Source organism: Brachycentrus maculatus, unplaced genomic scaffold, assembly GCF_059751285.1.
Source record: "Brachycentrus maculatus isolate JH-2025_06_01 unplaced genomic scaffold, ASM5975128v1 h1tg000172l, whole genome shotgun sequence".
NCBI classification, from domain to species: domain Eukaryota; kingdom Metazoa; phylum Arthropoda; class Insecta; order Trichoptera; family Brachycentridae; genus Brachycentrus; species Brachycentrus maculatus.
In genome coordinates, this window is record NW_028280925.1 from 1,143,561 (window position 1) to 1,167,930 (window position 24,370).

Genomic DNA, 24,370 nt, shown 5'->3' on the forward strand with positions numbered 1-24,370 from the left:
TTATTAGCGAATATCCCCTTAACTTTAATTATTGTTTCTTCAATTTCGATTTCAGTATTTAAGCAATAGGGGCTTGGTTCCAACCCTAATGTATGGAACTGAAACACGGAATTGGCAACCGAAGTACAAAAATGGAATGAATGTACGGCTGTCCAAATTTAAAACACAATAAGGGACATTTTTTTGTAGTACGTTTTTTTTGCATTTATGGACTAAGTAGACTCTACTTAGTCCAAAAATGCAAAAAAAAAGTACTACAAAAAAATGTCCCTTACTGTGTTTTAAATTTGGACAGCCGTGTAGTCGAAATGCATTTTTTAGACAAATAATCGATAAAACGATGTTTGATAGTCCAATGGTGATATAATGGCTGAGAAAAGCATAATTGATTTAGAAATAGACATTGTTTTTTAAATATTGTTGGGTTTTTGAGATTATTCAACATGGCATTTTTTTGTTTCAGAGGAATACTTCGAAAGCTGTGACCGACCATGTCACGAGTTAGATTGGCCTATGATATGCAGAGTAAAACTAACTTTAGAAGTTTATAAATCTCTAAGCAAGTGAGTGGAAATGTTATATAATATTTAATAAATTAAAAAAAAAACTGACTTAATATTTTTTTTTACTCTTCTCTGTTGATGAGCTCATACTCATAGAGATGTGGATTTTTCATGTAGAATGATTTATTTAATTGCTTTTTACATATGATTCTTTCAGTGTACCCATTTTTTTGCACAGAAATATTAGATTAAACACCACAAGAGAATATAATTTCAGGAGTTCTAACCACTGAAAATCTGTTACGTAGATTAGAGAATGGGATACTCTTGAAGCCTTGAAATAATCTAATGACATTTTTACTTATTTATTTTTTTACAAAAATGTTAATAAAATTAGTATATAACCACTCACCGAGATTTTTACGTCTACCGGTTTCGAGACGAACCCGTCTCTTCGTCAGGACAATCACTAACACAGCATGCAAACAATACTACCCTTCACCACCATAGCACCATTTACACATTCAAAACTACACAAAATGTCTAACACATGCGATTTTTGGTCGACCCGAAGACCAACATGCACTACCAAACATCGCACCATTTACACACTCAAAACTACACAAAACGTCTAACACATGCGATTTTTGGTCGACCCGAAGACCAACATGCACTACCAAACATCGCATGTGTTAGACATTTTGTGTAGTTTTGAGTGTGTAAATGGTGCTATGGTGGTGAAGGGTAGTATTGTTTGCATGCTGTGTTAGTGATTGTCCTGACGAAGAGACGGGTACGTCTCGAAACCGGTAGACGTAAAAATCTCGGTGAGTGGTTATATACTAATTTTATTAACATTTTTGTAAAAAAATAAATAAGTAAAAATGACTAACCACAAAGTTAATGCTTTAAATATTAATAATATTGAGAATATTATAATGACATTTTCTTTACAAAAAATAAAAAAAGATGTAAAAATGTAATTAATTACACATTTAATATATGTTAATCTACAAAAAATTAATGCCGGTTATATTATATGCATGAAGGTTGAAAAAAAGCTTTTAAATAAAATGGAAGCTTTTCGAGTAAACTTACATTTGTTGATCTTTAGTACGTCTACAATTATTAACATTAGTATTTTAATAAATACGAGTTATGAAAATATAAATACATCTTATACTCCCTTTGAGAATTTATCATTTGGAAGTGAAATTAGTTTTAGTAATAAATAACAATTTTATGGGCGTTATTAAAATCTGAATTTCTGTTCACTACGGCACACTTTCTGAAGTAATAAACTAAGAATTTTACAGTACTTGCATTTCAATATTATTTTAGCGAGGCGTGTTTAAATCAAAATGAATGCATAGTTAAATCTGCTTTCAATATTCTGCTTATTGGTTATTCCTTCGATAGAAATTGATTAAGATTTTTTTGAATAGGTCATGCAGAGGTTGTCCGGGGAATGTTACGGACTGCCAGCGGCCGCATTGTGTGAGCGCGGATGGCCACTCCCGCGGCATCTTAGCCGCTAACCGTCTCCTCCCTGGCCCCAGCATACAGGTCTGCGAGAATGACATCATGGTGATAGATGTGGTCAACCGTGTACCGGGACAAGGTCTCACCATCCACTGGAGGGGGCAACCCCAGATAGAGACGCCGTTCATGGACGGAGTACCCATGGTCACGCAGTGCCCCATACCTAGCTATACCACCTTCCAATACAAGTTCAGGGCGGCGGCTCCCGGAACACATCTCTACCACGCTCACTCTGGAGCTGAAGCTTCGGACGGACTATATGGAGCATTCATCGTCCGCCAACCGGATGTTTTAGAACCCCAAAAGAAGCACTACGACTACGACTTAAACGAACACGTCATGGTTATATCTGAATGGAGCCACGGTTTTGCGATCCAAAGCATACTAGATTCTCTTCCTCTCCCGGTAGAGTCAGTTCTAGTCAACGGAAAAGGTGTACATAAGGACAATTCTTTAGACATTGAATCAGATATAGCAGCTCCGCTATCAGTATTCTCAGTTAAACCGGGAAAGAGATATCGATTCAGAGTAGCTTATGCCGGAGGTGTAAAGGGATGCCCGATCACATTATCTATAGATAATCATGCCGTTCAGCTTATTGCTTTGGATGGTCACCCGGTTGTCCCGAAAGAAATCAATTCTCTCATTCTTGGCAAAGGAGAAAGAGCCGACTTTGTCTTGACCTCGGATAGAGACATTGACTCTTACTGGATCAAGGTATCCACCGTTGAGAACTGCGCAACTCCTATATTTAGCGCGGCCGTGTTGAAATACGACGGCAAACAAGTGATCGAAACCAAACAGGATATTGAAGATAATGACACAGCGGAAGCAACAACCGAGGCCGATAAAGAAGTGTCGAACAGCGAACTGAACACGGTGACAGGAAATAAGTGCGGCGAAGAAAGAACCCTGTGCGTCAGCGAAGTGCAAGCCTTGCACAAACTCCCGGAAGAGCTGAGCAAAGAGAAAATGCAAACCACAATATATCTGCCATTTCATCACAAGATAGACCACCATCCGAATACAGGTAAAAACAAATCTTAATTATTATTTTATTATTATCGAATCTTAATTATATTCCATGTGTCGAAAAGCCGGAACAAATCCAACCGGATACATTATGTTTTAACAAGATTGTTAACGACAGTAGAAATTCGGAAATATCTTTGTTTTGTTGAATTTTGTTAAATTCCTATTTACCTTTTTGTGGTTCCTGAATTACATAAGGAAATATAGTTATTACAAAAAGAAATATAAATTCTGAAAATGTCGAACAAACGCGTTAGCTATACGAAAACCTAATTTACGTAAAAATTGGAGTTGGGCGAGTTTACTGTTTTTATTTACGAGTTTCACGTTTTATATCCTCTTGCATCCCTACAAAGCTATAATTTAGCCAAGCTGTTCAATATTTTGAGATTTTCTTGGCTATAGAAATATCTAGTTTTCTCCATAGAAAACAGCAGATACGGGTATAAATTATGATTACAAAAATTCGTACAGAATCTGAAGTAACCACTAAAGTTGTCAGTCTTATGACTCATAATTTTTTTAATTGACGAGTAATCAAAGCCACCAACGTCAATTTTAAGACTATCGATTTTCTATTTCATTTCATATTAATTTAAAATGTTGAACGTAAAGCGGAAATATCGAAAAACGTCCAAAACCTTCTGATAATGTTATGCTTACGTAACTACCACAGTTGTCCGACCACGTGTAAGTCTCAAGTACGAAATTATTAGGAGAAATATTTGACTGTGGTTAGTTATATAACAAGTGAAATGTGGTTAGTAGAGTGTAGTTATGAGGTAAGAGTGAACGTCACTTGAACATTTTTGTGCGTTTGGTAAGGCGCCTCGTATGAGCACGTCACTCGGTTATATATTATAGAGTGGGGTATTAATTATACCCGTAATGTAAGGCATATTATAAAGTTAATCTCTGAGGAATTTACTTCCGACTGACCCAGATTGATGATTATGTAGCAGCTCGATGGTGTTTTCTTGATATAGGCATACGAGATAAGTGTTTTCAAGATTTAAATAATTTTATACGTATCATGGGGTTATACATATAATATAATAAAGTTTTATTATGTATTGATTCGGCATTAACTTTGTGGAATGACATGATTATTTTATTAAAATTAGACACTTGATTATACCTCTTTAATGAGTTTTATTTATATGTACGACTAGTTTCGAAAACGACAGATGTTTTCATCTTCTGGTACAAATTAAAACTAACGAACAAAAAATATATCTAGGTGGTATATATATATATATATATATATATATATATATATATATATATATATATATATATATATATATATATATATATATATATATATATATATATATATATATATATATATATATATATATATATATATATATATATATATATATATATATATATATATATATATATATATATATATATATATATATATATATATATATATATATATATGTAGGTTAATAAATAATACGAAAAATCTTGTTCGTTCCCTTCTCTATTTTTATTAACCTATATATACACCTAGATATATTTTTTGTTCGTTAGTTTTAATTTGTACCAGAAGATGAAAACATCTGTCGTTTTCGAAATTAGTCGTATATATAAATAAAAATCATGAAAGTGGTTTGTTCAATTGTTAATTTTAATAAAATAAAGTTATTTGATGATAGATTTAAAAAAAAAAACTTAGAAACCTAGTGGTAGAATTTGAGAAAGAAGATAATTTTTATACTTATAGGGTTATACGAGTATAATATAATAAATTTATTTGATGAACGATTGGGAAAAAATAAATAAATATAGAAACCAAGTGGTAGAATTTGACAAATAATAATAACGATAATGATATGACATGAATAATTTTTTTAAATCGTTTTAGTACTGAGATTTTTTCTTATATGTATGCTGAAATTGCTGAAGACTTTTGCAAAAATGGTAAATTTCAAATTTAATGAACGTTTTAAAGGCGAAATGTATTTTTATTTTTCATTATTTAATTTAAAAAAATATATTATTGATGAATCAAAACTTAACAAACGTGTACGCTGTGACATAACCTCCCAGCTCGATCGATAAAATAAACTTGCGACTTCGTCGGTATATCGACGGCGGCGTATTTTTGAAGTTATACCAGAGTCGATATATCGATTCTGGTACAAATAAAACACTTTTTTTAAATAAAAAGTTTTTTATTTGTACCAGAAGATGAAAACAACTATCGTTTTCGAAACAAGTCGTAAATAAAAATAAAACTCGATAAAGTGGTATATTCAAGTGTATAATTTCAATAATATATCGATTCTCAGCACTCTAACGGCTAATATGAGAGTTTTACATGATAAATTGTGTTTTTTAATGATATAAGTATAAGTATTTAAAAAAGCGGCTTGCGTTTTAAAACAGGAATTAAGTTGTGGCAGTGGTGGTAGAGTTTATTACACGGAGTCTGCGTACCCACGGACTACAAACCGACTTAAATTGATGAAAAAAAAACATAAAATATCGCAATGCTATTAACACTGTTGGAATATCTAAGATGCTATTTATTCTTCATTTTATTATTTCAATACATTAGACAATTACAGCCATCATGTAACTACTACTATACTTCCGGCCCTTATCATAACGCAATGGTGCAAAAGAAAAATAATTTATACGTTTAATTTATAAAAATATGAAAAAAAGAATAACCCGCAAAGCCTCTATTAGACTCTTGTCTGCAGGTAGGATACTAAGGATAGGGAATGTAAATGTGAAAAATACATCACAAACACCCAGAACATTTGAAAATAAATATTTCCATAATTTATTTTGCAATTGGCGGGAATCGAACCCGTGACGCCAGTTTCGCAGTCGAGCGTCTACCCAACTACACCACGGCGCCTGTCGCCATTGTAAATTGTACATTGTAATAATAATAATAGATAAAAAGTATTTTCATTTATTTTAAAATATAAACATAATTTTATACAGAATTGGCCAGTCTATTCCTCCTATCTCGGAAGTGTTACGTAAATGTTCAAATTTTACGTACCGCCTGAGGCACTAACGTACAAGAAATGGACACCACATAATAATTATTACGTAAAATAAACGCGCACACTTAAAATCACGTTTACCATTAACCTAGTAAGACACATTCTTTATTTCATAACGCTTTAAATAAATTAAAAGTTTTCTACGAACGTTTTTACTTATTGCGTGGGTTTTTTTAACACGTGAATGAAGAGCTAAACACGCACATACATATTTTGTTTATGGGAAAAGACGTGTGAGATGATGAATATATATATATATATATATATATATATATATATATATATATATATATATATATATATATATATATATATATATATATATAAATATATAAATTTTTATTTATTTATTTATTTTTTCTTTAATTATCAGGGATTTATTTTATTAGCAAGTAAATAACATTATTTTCTGGTCCTTATCTACAACCAACGGTGCATGGGGAACTGCATCTCATCGATGCAGTGTTATCTAGTTCGTTAATTACGTGAAGGCAAGGTCTTTGTCAGTCTTGCTCTTCAGATACTAGTTTATTATCCTGAACCCTGGGAATTGAAATAATCGCTGGATATGTATTAGGACAGCGTTGAGCAAAGTGTATACAGCAGCACACTGGTGTACCGTGGTAATTAGTTGATGTGTCGCGGAAAAAGTCACTTACCGATGAACGAGCAAGAAGAATTCATGGAGCTAAAAACTGATCGTACATTAACCCTTCATTGCATGACTTTTTTATTTTAAATAAAAAAAACTATTTTACTCTAACAGTTAAAAGAAAAATAAATAACAAAATAATGAAAAACTTTTTCCAATGAAAAGTCAAGAAAACACGTATGTGTCAAATTTGCAACATCATGCAGTGGTATCCTTATAATATATTGTATGGAATAAGTATGGAATTAATTAATTTCATGATAAAAATAAGTCTGTTATACATTTATTTTTTTACGTTTGTGTGTGCTAATTTATACGGTGATAATTAAAACAATATTTTCAAATCATTTTTATACATTTATTATATAATTTTTATAAATCTCACAGGTGAAAATTTAACTGAAATTTTACGAAGTAGTTCTAGCACATTTTTGTCTCCATATAAAAAATGAATATCCACTGCTTTCAAAGCGTGCTATTGCAATTCTTTTACCATTTGCCACGACTTACCTGTGCGAATTAGGATTTATGACTCTAAATGCTTTAAAAAAAAGAGAACGCCTGTGGACGATCAACGAAGAGATGAGAACAGCCTTATCAACAATTGCTCAAAATTTTGATTGCCTGTGCTCAGTTAAGCAGGCTTAGATTTTGCATTAAACATAATATGTAAAATATATTTTCGCATAAGTAATATTAATTTTGATAATTAATCAATATTAAATAAACTTCGTTTTACAACATTTTGAGTGTGTCCAAATACTTGTCCACAAAATCTGGATTATCTCCAATTACAGGAGTTATTTTACATCTCACCAATAGATGTCTCTAGTGAAGTTCTAGTGATTCATGAACAAGGTTTCTAAATTGGTTCATATATATAGAACTTCCAAGAGTTTGAGTAGTGTGGTTGTCAATAATGGGTAGAATTGGTGAATGTTACACGTGTGTAAAGTGATCACTTAAACCAGCCTATGACGGTCGTAAGCCCCGTAAATGCCCAGACCTCCATATTCTTCTTCATCTTTGATGAGATGTCAAAAAAAACTTCGTTTTTATCTTTGATGAACTTCTAAAATTAATGATTTGGCAGGTGTACCTTGAACTGAAAAAGTTTGTTGAACACTGTAATAGGAGATGCATGAATGTTCAAGAGGCGAAGATTGTAAAGACAGACTGGTGTGACGTTCCTTTGAGGAAGCGGAGTGATGGTTACGTTGTTACTTCTACCTTTTTATTTCTTATTTTTCTCCATGCATTCATTTAAGTACAGTCGCTTTGATTTATACTATCGTTATTTTTGAATTTTAGATTACTAAGAAATACGATTTTCGATTGTGAAGATATGTATAAAATACGTGTATTTTATGGAGGAATTTAATAACAAAATTGACAAATTTTACAAATAAAATAATTATGGCAAAGACATATTTTCCAAACATTCATTTTATATTTACATTCATTTTTTATACTCGCGCTTTCACTAAGCAAACAGTTAGAAAAATACATATGTATTTATGTACTTTTATATTGTAAAATACGTATTCGTAATTGCATGTACCTATATGTATAATGTAAGACATAAAATGTCAAGTCGCTAAAATGTATATGTACATACATATATTTTTTCATGCATTCAAAACAATCTTATCATACATCAACTTAGGATAGTATACAATGTTCGTGTAGGTACATACGTACGAGTATGCAGCATATAATGTATATAACAGTGGCGGATTATCAAACCTAATCAAAGGGGCCAATTATATTAAATTCTAAAATTTATAATTATTTAATTGTACTTATATGAAAATATTGAAAAGTAAAATAAAAACAACAACAAAAGCATTAAAATGTTATTTTCTTGCCGCCGTAGCGGCCGCACTTTTGCAGTACGGCAAACCATACATGCCGCTTCTATGGCGGCACTCCAATGCTAAGGGTTAATATTCAATATAATATCCAAGTGTATCATGAAACTGAATCCTTTTATTTCTGAAATTTGTTTTTCATCAGATAATACCAGCCTATATAATTTAAAATGCAACCGTTTTTTCCTTTAAATTATCTTAAATCTTCACTGATTTGGTTTGAAATTTTTGCGTTTATGTAAAAACATGTTTTTTTACAAACACCAATTTTTATCGAAATGGTAACGCAATCTGTTGAACCTAACAGCAATGTTAAATATTGCTCATGGCGGACTGCATGCTTCTCGACAGCTGCTAAAGTATTGTTTACCCACAAGCATGCTGTGTTTTTTTTCTTTTCTTTCGTTTCCATTTAACATAACTGGGCTATAGCAATGCGTACAGTAGAAAATATGCGTATTTAAACAAAGTGTGGGTAATATGCATTTTAGTTATAATTTCTCGCGCTCTTCACGTATAACAAATTAAACCAATGCATTTACTAACAAAAAACATATATATGTTAGACGCTTTTGTATGTGAAATTTCCACATTTTTCCTCTTTTACGATTTTTATTAATTTTTTTTAATATTTTTTTTACCAACCTCATTTCTGTCGATGTTGCGGATATTGAAATGATGTTTACTTTTTTAAAGAGAATTTTCTACAAATATTTAGAAGGGGGCTTGAAATTAAATTGCGCCTGGGCCCTTTCGCAAGTGCTTAATCCGCCACTGTAGAGATAAGTTTCTTTTTAAATGCCTTGCAAGATTTAATCTTTAACCTATTTTATACACTAGCTTAGGATGCTGATGGTGCTATTCTCTATGTTCTTAATTTTGAAAACAAAATAAAAACTGTATAGATACATATTTGATGCTTAACTGATACCTTGTGTATACGGGTACTAAAATGAACTAAATTTTAAGGTGTAGTATAAATTGTTCAATATATTAAATCAATGCCGACTCTAAAGCTACACCACCTTATATTTGCAAAGATTCTTCGTCTCTTCCACATTCATGAATCTCCTCATACATACCCACCGCTTATTACGATTTCCGGCTCTCAAGTATTTGACATTCTTGGTCTTGCCTATTTTTTTTTTCAGTCTTTCTCTGCTGATAAATTTACTACATACGCCTGATAAATTTGTTTAACTGTACTTTCTTCACTCATTTATTCCACATGTCTAAACCATCTCAACACACCATTCTTAATTTTATCGATAATGCTCATCTCATCCTTGCATTCTTTCCGTATTCTTCACCATTCGAACATCTATCACACACCGTTTTGCTGCAAATTTGTCTGAGAGATCGCATTTCAACTGCATTCAGTCTACTTTAATTTTTTTTTGCTCTAAGATTTTTCAACTACGTGCTTTAGCTAATCCATACATTATTGTTGGAACCAGGACTCCATTGTTTAAATACTGACCGCATTTTCACTACATTCAGTCCACTTTCATCAAAGCATAATATTACTAAACTCAACCATAGATGGTAACGAAAACTAGCATTTGAAAGAAGATGTCAATTAAAGGATAAATACAACTTCCAAAATTTAAATTTTTGAAATTTTAGCTTTGTTAATATCCAGACTTCCGTATTCTTCTTTTTCCGTATTGAGATATCTATTTAAATCTTAAAAAATAGACAACAACGCAGATACGGTGGGTCGACCTATCCGTTATTCCATTATAAACACTTTTTAACAGGTTGTACAGAATAGGGCCATGAGTGATGAATTTCATTTATTCATGCTGCACAACACATGATAGGTATGTAAATGAAAATGAATTTGTTTACAAACGTCTTGTAACTCAAAACATGCTCTTCGAGATGTCAGATATCATTTATCAAGACTCGTATGATAATACAGTAAAACCTCGATATAACGGACTAATTGGGCTAAGGATGTGTTCGTTGAAGCCGAAAGTCCGCCTTATAAAAATAGATTTAAAATAAATATTTTTTTAAGGAAAACATAAAAACTGTATTTAGATTTAAATAAACAATACAAAACAAAAACAAAATTATATTTATTGTCTTCGGACGCTCCTTATTAAGTTGCTATTTGATATTGATGCGCTTGCTTTTGGTAATCCTACTTTGAAAAAGGGATCAAATTAAGTTTGCTGTTTTTTTTAAGAATATATAATGAACTCTCTAAAATTACAAAAATGCGTATAATGTTGTTGAGCATCGCTATCTGAACATAAGTCAGTAAATGTTTTTAGATTGTCGAGATGTGATCTTATCATTAAAAGTATTTTGGCAGGATGGCATCATGTCTCACATTCCAGTGCTAGACATTTGACGTGATTGTCATGGCTACAAAAAAAATAATGACATGCGGTGACACTTGAATTTTAACATGCAAATATGTATAATATTAAGAGGATATTTTTTGTTTTTTAGACTTTATATGGATTTAATTTTTTTTTCTAAACTTCTTACCTTTCAATAACTCTTTACTTTTTAAAGCTATATAACTATTACGAAAACTAATTTTTTTAATGCAAAAACGGTGTTTTAAGAAAAACATCAATTACGTAAAATGTGACCTGGATTTAGAGAAAATTAAGTTGCGACTTAACGAATACTGGACCTTAACAGGATGTTTTATTTTTATTTTTGCATTTGATCAGATTTTTTGCTTATTAATCCACAGTTTGTTAAAACAGAGGTCCGTTATATCGAAGTTTTACTGTAATAATAATCTATGAATGATTTTCTACACGATATATCTTCGAATTTGTTCCTTTGATAAAATCATTGATATAAAAAGCATAAAAGGTCAAAGTGTTTGTAACAGGTGGGCATGTAGACTTTCTCTTTGTCATTAGAACTGATGCATTGTCTGGGATGACAAGTGACACATCATTGGGTCCATTGTACCAAATGACAGAGGAACATTTTGACATCTCAACAAAGATGAATAAGAATATGGTTTGTTCCCATTGATAATTCACATTACTGTAGAATCATCCAATTTGTAGAGCTACTTATGTCTGGGAGTTGCAAGTCCACTCGACTACTTTCAGCTCACAATTTTAAAGGTATCCTGTGATATTTATTGATTGTGTAAAACAAGATTTCATATTAATTTTTGACATCTCATCAAAGATGAAGAAGAATATGGAAGTCTGGGCAAATGCCCAGACTTCCAGCCCCGTAAATACGGGGCTGACGACCGTCATAGGCTGGTTTAAGTGATTACTTTACGCGCGTGTAACATTCACCAATTGTACCAATTATTGACAACCACACTACAAAAATTATTGGAAGTTCTATATATGAACCAATTTTTAAACATAGTTCTTGAATTACTAAGACTTCACTGGAAACATCTATTGGTGAGATGAAAAGAAGCTTTTTATTGAGCAGAAACTCTTTTATTAGTGTGTGAGGTCCGAATCCTGGATTAATCCATGGACCATGACGGTCATAAGCCCCATAAATGCCCAGACTTACATATTTTTCCTCATTTATGTTGAGATTTCAAAAAATAATATCAAATTGGAAGACGTTAATCAAGTAGTCATTAAAAATAATCTCCGTCCAATCTTGTGCCTAATAATAAGTGCTTAAGTATTAAGTTAAATCGTGTTACGAGACGCCATTTTAGGATGTAATTAGTCAGAACTCTTGACCCTTATATTATAATAATTGTAATTTCCATATGTAATTATTTTCCTTTCTACACTTATTGAATTGAACTCATCTCGTAGTCATCTTTTTTGGAAGGTTTATAAATTTAAGTGGTTATTAAAACATGCTAACTCAAGCTTTTGAGAAGCAGCTTATGGAGAAAGTAAAAATGTTTGCAATTATATTCTTTGTTGTTGAAATGCATGCATGAGTTACGTTTTTAATGATATAAATCGTTCAAATATTGGTACAATATTCCGTTATTTTAATCATAGACTACGGGACTTGTTTTAATGTACCTAATACGGGACTGTCGTAAAATTTACAATAAAATGAAAAACCCACATTTTACTATTAACGTTTACTAAACATACATTATATGTGAAGGAGGCGAAGAGTGTATGTCAGGACAGAAGAGTGTGGCGTTCATCCTCTCTGCCTACCCCTGCGGAGAAACGGCGTGATGGTAGTACATAGTAGTAGTAGTAGTAGTCACTGTATTCTTAACATGTGTATCCTTAGTACTCTTTACGGAATAAATGTCGGTCGTAAAATTTACGAATGTCCGGTAATCTAGGGTTCAAGAAGACAGATAGCGCATTCTCCAGAAAGCATCTAATTAGATATTAAAATAAAAATAAAATTAAACTGTGTAAAAAATTTTCTTCACAAACTCTATATTTGCTCCACTTTTTTATATCAACTTTTTTTTTACAGATGTATCAATATAGATTGAGAAGAATATAGAAGTCTGGGCATTAATAGAGCTTACGACCTATCTTTGGCTAATAGAAGTGATAACATTATACACTGTGCAACAATCACAATTCTTTCCATTATTGAGAACCTCAAATTATAATGAGTTATTTTAATTCTTCACTTGAAAATATCTTCAGTAGTATTAAGAATAAACCAAATATTTCATGCATACATGTATATAAATGTATATAAACATATTTAGATTTTGCACGTCTGCCACTTCTACCAATGTGTTCATATTTCTTCATTGGTACTTAAGCCGACATTTATTTATTGCGAGATATTTATCTTATACGAATATATATAGAAGATGATTATCTTAAAAGAAGACATTAAGAACTTATATGTTTGTAGAAATAAATAAAGATAAATTTATAAATGTATATATATATATATATATATATATATATATATATATATATATATATATATATATATATATATATATATATATATATATATGTATATATATATATATATACATATATATATATATATATATATATATATATATATATATATTTATATATAAATATATATATATATATATATATATATATATATATATATATATATATATATATATATATATATATATATATATATATATATATATATACATGTATATATATATATATATATATATATATATATATATATTTACATATATATATATATATTTATTTATGTATATATTCAACATATCTCCATCTCAAAATCTTATAAAAACCATAAAATATAATTTGATTCGCTTCAAATACATTAAAATAATTATTTATGACTTTCAGTATCACGATATCTGTGGCTAGAAAATAACCGAGAGATGAGAGATTAATGTACGTAGAGTGTGAGTCCCAACAAAGCGAGAACGTGAGAAAATATTTTCTTTCATTGTTTTAAAATTTGGCGGTAGGACAAAAGATGTATTATGACTAGTTTGTTTTCAAAACACTTCCTAAAGCACTCACAATACATTTAAAATATAAGTAATGGTTATAATACAATATCTTCATTACCATACTATAATGAAACGAGAAAGCAAGACTCATTTGTATTCAAACTGATATGGAGTTTAGCTAAACGACATTTAATTTAACGCAGGCTTTTATATCAGCTATTTAAAGAAGGAACAAACAACTCGAAAATATATACCATACTTCCATTATGTTGCTGAGCTTTTTGTATTTTATTTTGTATGCATTATACTGTAAGGCCGTTCTTATGGATTGAAATATTCGTGTAAATATAATGCATAGAATAATAAATCGACGTGCCCTACGTAAAGTGCTATAACTACATTTTTGTCAATTTTGAGATATTTGGTGTATGTTATCAACTGACCGTTATCTACAAATATAAACAAACAAACAAAAATTTATTAAATAAATTACCCCTAGTTTTCAGGCGTATAAGACGCTATCTACATCGAATTTTCGAAATGAACTGAAATCCTAAAACTACTTAATTTTGATAAAGTATAAAGTTTTTAAAAGATTAATACATTATTTAATCGTGTTTTTGAATGTATAATACTTGTTTATTTCAGATAAAACCTTTAATAAATAAAATAAAATACGTTAAACAAATTTTCTAAGCTCTCTCCTGTAAAGTTACAGATTTGCAGATAGAGTACTTTACGTAGGGGCCGTCGAAATGACCAATATGCAATCATTTGTGAGATCATCTTGGTATGATTTAATTTACATTTTTTTGTTCTGTGGAGTATTATTATTTTTTTTTTAAGCTTAGTACCTACTGAGATAAAAAAATATTAAGGGATTTAAAAAAAACTTAGTTTCTACTAAACATCATACATAGACGATTAAATAGACGATTTATAGAGCGATTATGGTTTTTATTTCTCTTGCAATTACTATTCGGTTTATAAACGATAATTTTCATTAACAACATTTTGAGTGTGTCCAAATACTTGTCCACAAAATTTGGATTATCTCCAATTACAGGAGTTATTTTCATATTATTTTTTGACATATTCCAGACTTCCATATTCTTCTTCATCTTTGATGAGATGTCAAAAAATAACATGATAATTTTCATAATTATTAGGTGATTTTTCAACACCCCTAAGATACACCTCTAAAATTTAAATATGAAAATGATGCAAAACGCATCGAAACACGTGTCACAATAGATTTTATGAAAAAGTGATATTTACTAAGTAAATCATAAAAATAAATTGATGGTAAAAGAGACATCTAGATATGCGGGATGTCTTCATTAAAAATAATATAATTAACACTACGTTAGAATCTTTAAGCATCGAATTTTTATATGGTTTGCCCTATGTGTTTAAATTTCTTGAAAATTATTCCTCCTCTATCATTAGAAAACAATAAAAAGCCATCATTGATTTTTTATAGCTCATTATACCTTAATATCGAGGAACCTGTACTTGAAACGATGATGAAAATAAAAACACGCTTTTTTTTAGATCGATTGAGTGATTAACTGTGCCTATTTTCATGTCGGTAATTTGATATAATTACACGAATCGTAAGTGAAAATAAGAAATAAAAATGTTAAAATACTCGGATAATCTCATATCATTAATCGCACATCATAATATTATAATTACGGGCTCTTTTCAGACGTGTCGGCGTTGTGCCTACAGTTATTTTATTTAAAGATTCGAGTTTCTATGTACCTAACATATTTTGCAGGTATCCATGATTTTTTTTGAAAATTTTCTATGGTTTTTAATGGATTTCAACGGCCTATATCATTAAATCAGGGGTGGCTAAACTTTTGAACACGGCAGGCGAAATGTTTTTATTTTATTTTTAAAATTATTATATCAATAATAATAAATTTCGACAATTTATATTACGCCATTTTCGTAAAATACTACCTCAATGGCGCTTATAGGTGGTAGTCTACCTACATCGTATTTTTATACAGGTGAAATAAAAAAAATGGTTTGAAATAACGACTCATCAGAAAAAATCATTTTTAATTTTTTTATTTGTTGTAACTGCAGACAGTTGGTAGAATTCCATATTGAATTGTTGGGTAATATATCCAAAATAAAACACGTTTTTTTTTATTGAATTCTACATTTATTTATGTATATTTTAATACTTGACGCGTTTCGTCTTCTTAGGACATTATCAAACACTCTATGTGTTTGATAATGTCCTAAGAAGACAAGAATTAAAATAAACAATTAAATGTAGAATTCAATCCAACAAAAACCGTGTTTTATTTTGGATATATTACCCAACAAAAGAAATCATTTCTTTTTGGATTTAATAATTTAAATCAATATGTCTTACAAACAATCTATGTCTCTTCCACATTATGCATCTCCACATACATCTTCTTCTATGCGTGTAATATCAGGTCCCCCTGACGTCCCCTATCACTTAAGAACTATTGTCTTTGTCTTGGGCAGCTCTATACAGCGCCTCGACGGTCCTGATCCCCGTCCAAACTCGTTTATTCCGGAACCAGGAGATTTGTCATCTGCTCACACCTCATTGACCCTCCATTTTGCGTTTAATGATTAGGTGCAATAGCTCGTTCTTCTCTCCTCTTAGCACATACCTCAGATCGAACACCTTTCGGACCTTGATATCAGTCAGCAACTGTCTCCCTGCTCTTGCTCTTTGGAGTACATTCGCGTTGCTGATTATATCGGTCCATGGAATGCGTAGCATCTCGCGATGTAGCCACATTTCGAATCCCTTATACATATCCGTTAATTATTACGACTCCTGACCTAACCACACCATAGTATTTGATATACTTGATCATGCCAAGTTTTCTTTTGTCTTCCTTTGATTTTATTACCAACCACAAACGCCTGATAAATTTGCAGAACTGTTTTTTCTTAACTCATTTGATTCACATGCCCAAACCATCTCAACACACGTGCCTTAATTTTATCGAAGATGCTCATTCCGCATACTTATCTTTTATCACCATTCGAAAATCCATCATGCATAATTTCACATATCGCTCACTACTTTCAACAACATATATTAAAAATCGTCACTTTTCAGTTGTTCATGATTTCGAAATGCCCAGAAAATGTATTATATCCCAGCAAAAGCGGCATATTTTTAATTTCATATTTACCCGCTACAGGGCAGAAAGTGTTGTTTTTGCATTTTGAAGAAAAGGTACTGTTTTATTATTTTTTTCTAAACATACTAAATATTTTATTAAACATACTAAATATTTTTCAAGTGGAGAAAAAACATACAGGTTTTACCTAAAAAGATCTGTTGCAAAGTAAAAAGTTCAATAAGTGGCTTGATATTCATTTTTAAAACATTTTATTATATTTTTAAACATTAAATACGGTCTCCTGAAAAGTCAAGTTTTTTGATATATAACGTTGTTGAAAGGAGTGAGCGATATGGTATATCAATTGTTGCATAATTATGCGTAATTTCGTTGTAGGATTGAAACAATTGAAGCGAGAGTAAAAGATTAGGCCCGTATTGTTTGATGGTATTTCTGACACCGTAATAAGCTGAGATAAAATTTGAATGTTAATGCATAGATTCCATTGTTCATTTTCTTTTCGTTTCAACCTTCAGTGAAAGGTGTCAATTATTAATGTAAAATTAAAATCAATTCTTTATAAATGTCGGCGAAAGATTTTTGTGCTTTCTCTACATTAAAATTTGTTTACAGTAGGTAGGTAATCTGTGAGCATGATATAGGTATCTCAGCTTTATATGAAACATCTATCTTTTTTTAAAAATATGAAATAAGATGAAATAGGATGTCTGAGCATTCCAGGGCTTACTACCAGGTATTTGGCTGGTTTAAGCGATCACTTTATTCAAATGGGGCAAGTTAAATCCTTGCTGTGAGCAGTTATTTTTTCCTGTAATATAGTCATATTTTTTTATTAAAATAATATGTATTTAATTTATCATAATAATTTTTCTCTCTTTTCCATTTGTTAAATACACTTTTAGTCAATACAAAAATCGTCGCTTCCATTATTTAAATTTATTCATTATCTATAATAAAATAACAAATTTATGTTGTTTTTTCCACATGAATTTTATTTGATCAGCAACCGGGTTTCGTCACAACCGACATAACCAGACTGGTGTGAGGCTAGACAAAACGTTTTATACATATGGTTGTTGGTCTAATAAAAATCATGTGGTAAAAAACTACACATGTTATTTTATTCTATAAAATGCAGTTTCACCAAGAAATGTCAATACCAAACTTAAATCTAGTATTTATGATCGATTACAAAGAAAAATCACAAATCAATTTGAAATTAAAAATACCAAATATGTATACCGTTAGTTTTTTTGTATTGCCAAGTGACCGAATCAATGAGCGATCCGAAGGGATCAAAGTTCGTGGACGAGATTCAATTGAAACTTAGAACCGGATCTCTTAGCCAGTGTATTTATACCAAGAAATGTAAGTACAAAACTTAAATCTAGTATTTATGATCGATTACAAAGAAAAATCACAAATTCATTTGAAATTAAACATACCGAATATGTATACCGTTAGTTTTTTTTATATTGCCCAGTGACCGAATCAATGAGCGATCCGAAGGGATCAAAGTTCGTGGACGAGATTCAACTGAAACTGAGAACCGGATCTCTTCGCCAGTGTATTTGACTGGAACATTTATATTCGTTAAATCCTAATACTGACTCTTGTTCGCATGGCATCAAATTTATGAAATGTTAATTTAATCGTTTATTATAAGAATGCGAGGTGATCAACTTTACGCCTTTTAATATCCAGAGTAACGTTAAATATATATCAGAAAAAAAATATCACAATACTATTTATTTTGACCCGACGAACAACCTGTACCAAAAGCATAATATTATACTAATAATAATAATAAAACCCTTTTCCGCACCCCAATGATGCATAAGGCACTGCGTCATATAAACGCAGTGTTTTCTTGATCGTTTACACATAAAGGAAAGGTGATCAGCCCTCCGCTTCAGGTACCAGGCCAGGGTAATAATATTGAATAAATATTACAGTGAAAAAATCACTTATATTTATTTTACCCCCCTTGGAAATCGAACCCGGGACCTCCAGAACGGTAGCCGAGCGTGCTGACCATTACACTACGGAGGCGGATATAAATATTATACTATTGACCCTTATTCGCATCCAATGATTCATTCAGGTATAGCATCAAAATGATGCAATTTTAATTTGATATTTTACTACATGAAAGCAATGTGATCGGTCCTGCGCTTGTCATTGTTCAGGATAATAATGAATAAATAAATATATTGAATTAAAAATAACATTGAATTATCAAAGTGAAAAAATACTCATATTTATTTTATCTCTTCTGGGAACCGAAACCGGGACCTCTGACATGGTAGACAAATGCACCAACCTAAAACCAAAATAACTTAGTTCAATTCATATTAAAATTGACTACTCATTAATATGAGAGTTATATAGTAAATGAGGTACGAAGAAGTCAGTAATCATGGTTCTATAGCGCTCTCCATTGACCGTAACATTTCGGCCGACATCGCCTTTAAACAAAATATGGGCCAATGATTCCACCTGCCCATAGAGCACACCAAACAGTGACTTTTAATGGATGTAAGGGCGTCTCGACAAAAGCTTCTGGGTTTTCTCCACTCCAATTTGGCAATTGTGCTTATTGACATTTAACCAAAAATGTGCTTCTTCGGTGAATACAATTTTGCGTTGAAAAAGAGGATCAAACTGAATATTGTTTTCGGCCCATTCACCCTTGCCCTTAATGGTCATTCAGTCTATTCATGGTGAAATGGTAAAACGGATAAAAATCAACTGTCAACTGTTAAATTGACAATCTGTTGAAACAATATTGCCATTTTAAAAACCAAGCCTAAAAAAAACAGTCGTTTTATATTACCTCTGGGATTTTTACTTTATTCGTGGCAATAGTACTCGTACATTTTAATGATGTGTATATGCGCTAAAAGCCATTAAATACAAATTAGCTGGTATGTACAACTCTACCAAAAGAAAACGAGAAGCTAAACGATCAGTGAGCCAAAGGTTAATCGTTTGTAAATTCAACTCGTGAAACACATTAGTTATCATCAAAAACGTTGAAAAAAACCCGAACGTGTAGCCATGATATCCCGTAACAGTCAGTATAGGAAGTAGTTAGTGTTCAGTGGATGTAATTTAAATGACAGTTCCTTTGGGCGATGACGGAAATATAGTATGATTAACGATGTTTGAATATATGTAATATGCATACTTTCATATCCTTTTTTTACACGGGTTGGCCGCTTTCATTAACCGTGCATCATGTTACATTTTGCAACGACTCGCTGGACCAAAACGATACTCGAGAAAACAGATTTCTTCAGTCGAGCTCCATGAAAATCAATTTCTCATTCTGATAAGTGTTTGTTTACACATAAAATTATATTATTAAACTATAAAATTATATTGTCCGCCATATATTACACATAAAAATTATAAAATTATATTGTCCGCCTCCGTAGTGTAATGGTCAGCACGCTCGGCTACCGTTCTGGAGGTCCCGGGTTCGATTCCCAAGGGGGGTGAAAATAAATATAAGTGATTTTTTCACTGTAATATTTATTAAATATTACCATGGACTGGTACCTGAAGCGGAGGGCTGATCACCTTTCCTTCATGTGTACAACGATCATGATAACACTGTGTTTATAAGACACAGTGCCCTAAGCACCATTGGGGTGCGGATAAGGGCTTTTTATTATTAAAATTATAGTTTATTAAATTTATTGTTATTATTATCATGGAAATGTCTGTCAATTAAGTTTAAAAACAATATCTACGATAACTGCCAGGTCAAAATACAGTAAAACATAATTCATTTCGAAATACAGTAAACCTCGATATAACTCAATTTTTATGAGAATTGTAAAATAGTTTATATTCTTAATTTTTCTCTCTTTCTTGTGTGTATATTAGGTTGAAATTGTTGAAAACAATAAAAATGTATGCAAAAAGAACTCTACCGACAACACACAGAAGGTGGCTTGGTGGGTCTCTGCAATTTTTTTAAATATGTTTAAAATTGTTCTTTTTAATGTATACAATTTATGTTGGTAAAATAAAAATAACAGACTAATTGGGGGGAGGGGGTGTACGTTAAAGCCGAGAGTCCATTATTAAAGAGAGAGAGAGAGAGAGAGAGAGAGAGAGAGAGAGAGAGAGAGAGAGAAACTTTGAAATATAAAAAGATGTAACAGAATGCAAAATTATAAAGGGATTCATTTTGTACTTGAAATTATTTTTCGAGAGAAACTTCAAATGTTTTTAAAATAAAGAAAAATAAAACAGAATGCAAGATTATTGTAAATAATGCAATTAAAAATATGGTTTATTAAGTTTCATAACACCTTACCGAATTTTTTGAACTTTTTTCTACAATTATCTAATATTATTTTTTTTTTCCAGAAAGTCAACTGTGATTTCTAATTCTTAAATACATAAATACTTTATTCATATTCTGCATAAAAATATGAGTTGTAAGAGTTTAACGGTTGAAAAAGAAAAAAAATCCGTGCAAGTTAAAACCATCCGGCTTAAAAAAATATGCGCATAATAAAAAATGAATGCTCAAAGAATTAAATGTTTTTGTGTAACATGTTAAGCGCTTTTACCGCGCCTTATCTGCAGCTTATTTACATTTGATTGATTACTTACACTTATTTTATCGAGATATAAATCTAAGAGAGTTGACTCCAACAGTCTCCAATGATGATAAGTTGGAATGGAGCCAGGAAGGAGAAGATATATAGTAGATTGTATATATTATACTTATATCAATGTATATATTTCTTCTTTTCATCTCACCAATAGATGTCCATAGTGAAGTTCTAGTGATTCACGAACAACGTTTCAAAATTGGTTAATATATTATAGAACTTCCAAGAATTTGAGTAGTGTGGTTGTCAATAATGGGTAGAATTGGTGAATGTTACACGTGTGTAAAGTGATCAGCTCCGTAAATGCCCAGACATGCATATTCTTCTTCATCTTTGATGAGTGAGTATAAATATATATATTTATATATATGTTTATATATTGTATATATATATATATATATATATATATATATATATATATATATATATATATATATATATATATATATATATATATATATATATATATAATATATATAAATATATATATATATATGTATATATATATATATATATATATATATATATATATATATACATACATCTATATATATATATATATATATATATATATATATATATATATATATATATATATATATATTTATATATATACGTAAATGTGGTTTATATGATACTCATTAACTAACTGGTTCGCTGCTTCCCTACAAGGGTAGACAGAGAGGTTAGAACGCCACACTAATCTGTCTTTGCAATGTTCACCATTTCTACTTTAATGCATCTCCTCATACTTATATACCGATTAATCTCGACTTTTGCCCTGACTACTTTGAAATAAATGGAATTCTTGATTATGCCAAGTTTTTTTTTATGTCTTCCTCTGCTCCTTTTACCAAACACATTGGCCTAATAAATGTGTTTTACTGTTATTTCTTTGTTCTTTCGATTCACATGGCCAAAATATCTCAACACACCTCTCTTAATTTTATCGATAATACTCATCTTAGCATACATAGTTTTGACTACAGTCAGTCTGTTTTCTTTCTTCTTTCGCCAACTCCATGCTTCACAAAACACACACACACACACACATATACGTTTGTATATGTATGTATATATATATATATATATATATATATATATATATATATATATATATATATATATATATATATATATATATATATATATATAAATATAAATATATATATATATATATATATATATATATATATATATATATATATATATATATATATATATATATATATATATACATATATATATTTATATATATATATATTTATATATATATATATATATATATATATATATATATATATATATATATATATATATATATATATATATATATATATATATATACACACACGTAGAATGTTATTCTCATGTCAGATCTATTATTATATTATTTATGCACCTGCGTACAAAATATATTATTTATGATAAATCTTTTTTATAATTAAACATAAATGTAATTCTCCATCACTGATCGTTATTAATAATGTAATCCGCTTACTGAAAAATGGAAATACATCAACATCACAAAAAAGCTTAGCATCGTGTATGTATTCTTTAATTATTGCATATTTTATTATCCATGCTTGAAAAATCGTACATACTATTTATCAAGAGTTTTCAAATTTCATATATGATTAATTATGTGTGGGTATTCTTTAAAAAAATATTCCTCGTGTATATATGTACGGAAATAGATAAACATTAATTTAATATTGATTTCACCTACATATCAATATGAAGAATGGCAGTATAATATCTACATATCTTGTAAAAATTGATATTTGAACCCTGAAGAGGGCAACAGGTTGTTGCCGAAACTAGATGGTTAATAAAAAGGGGATCAAAACACAGGGTCTTTTTATTTCTCAAAATAATATATCAAAATGATCCACAAAGTTAATGCTTTCTATATTTAAAGCATTGATATTTGCCTTTGTAAATAAATCTAAATGACACTTAAAATCTAGTAATGAAAATTATTTCATCGGGCAATCATTTAATGATAACATCTTTTCTAATTTTAGTTTAACTTTTTTATATATTTTTTAATGAAATAAAAATTTTGATACAAAATACATATTTAAATACAAGGTTGGTAAATATAAAAAAATATTTAAACGTAACGTTTCTCCCTCTCTAATAAAGTAGATACTTATGTAAAGAGAGGGAGTTCGTTTTACAAATATTAATTTTAAAATTTTTTATATGAGTAAGTTTCTCAAAGTTTCATCATCAAGTTTTAAAACAAAGTAAATTTTATGAATAAAAAAATATTCCTCGGTATGGTATACTTGGTACCACTGTTTCTTAAAATCTATTGTGTCATATGTTTCGATGCATTCCGCATCATTTTAAAACACCCCAATGAAAATTCTGTCGGCTCAAGATATTTGGACGCTATATTATATTGTAGATATAACGTTATTCTTTTGCAATATGAAAAGATTACAAATGTCATTCGCTCATATTAATTGTGCTTATTTTTCACTCGCCTAACAAAGGCAAGTCATTAGCTTGTATGTTAAAACCGGTTAAAAATACTTAAAAAAAAACAAACCTTAATTCAACTATTAATGGTGCCAAGAACCCGCAT

General features: G+C 30.3%; 1 protein-coding gene across 1 annotated transcript in view; it reads left to right on the plus strand.

Annotated features, from left to right (window-relative positions):
* The window catches only part of LOC148308275 (multicopper oxidase 3-like), a 62,062-nt gene that overhangs the window by 31,912 nt on the left and 5,780 nt on the right, over positions 1–24,370 (plus strand). The window contains exons 2-3 of the mRNA XM_088262019.1: positions 464–563; positions 1,949–3,075. Of these exons, the coding sequence (XP_088118145.1) occupies positions 464–563; positions 1,949–3,075 (1,227 nt within the window). The remainder of the gene's footprint in view (positions 1–463; positions 564–1,948; positions 3,076–24,370) is intronic.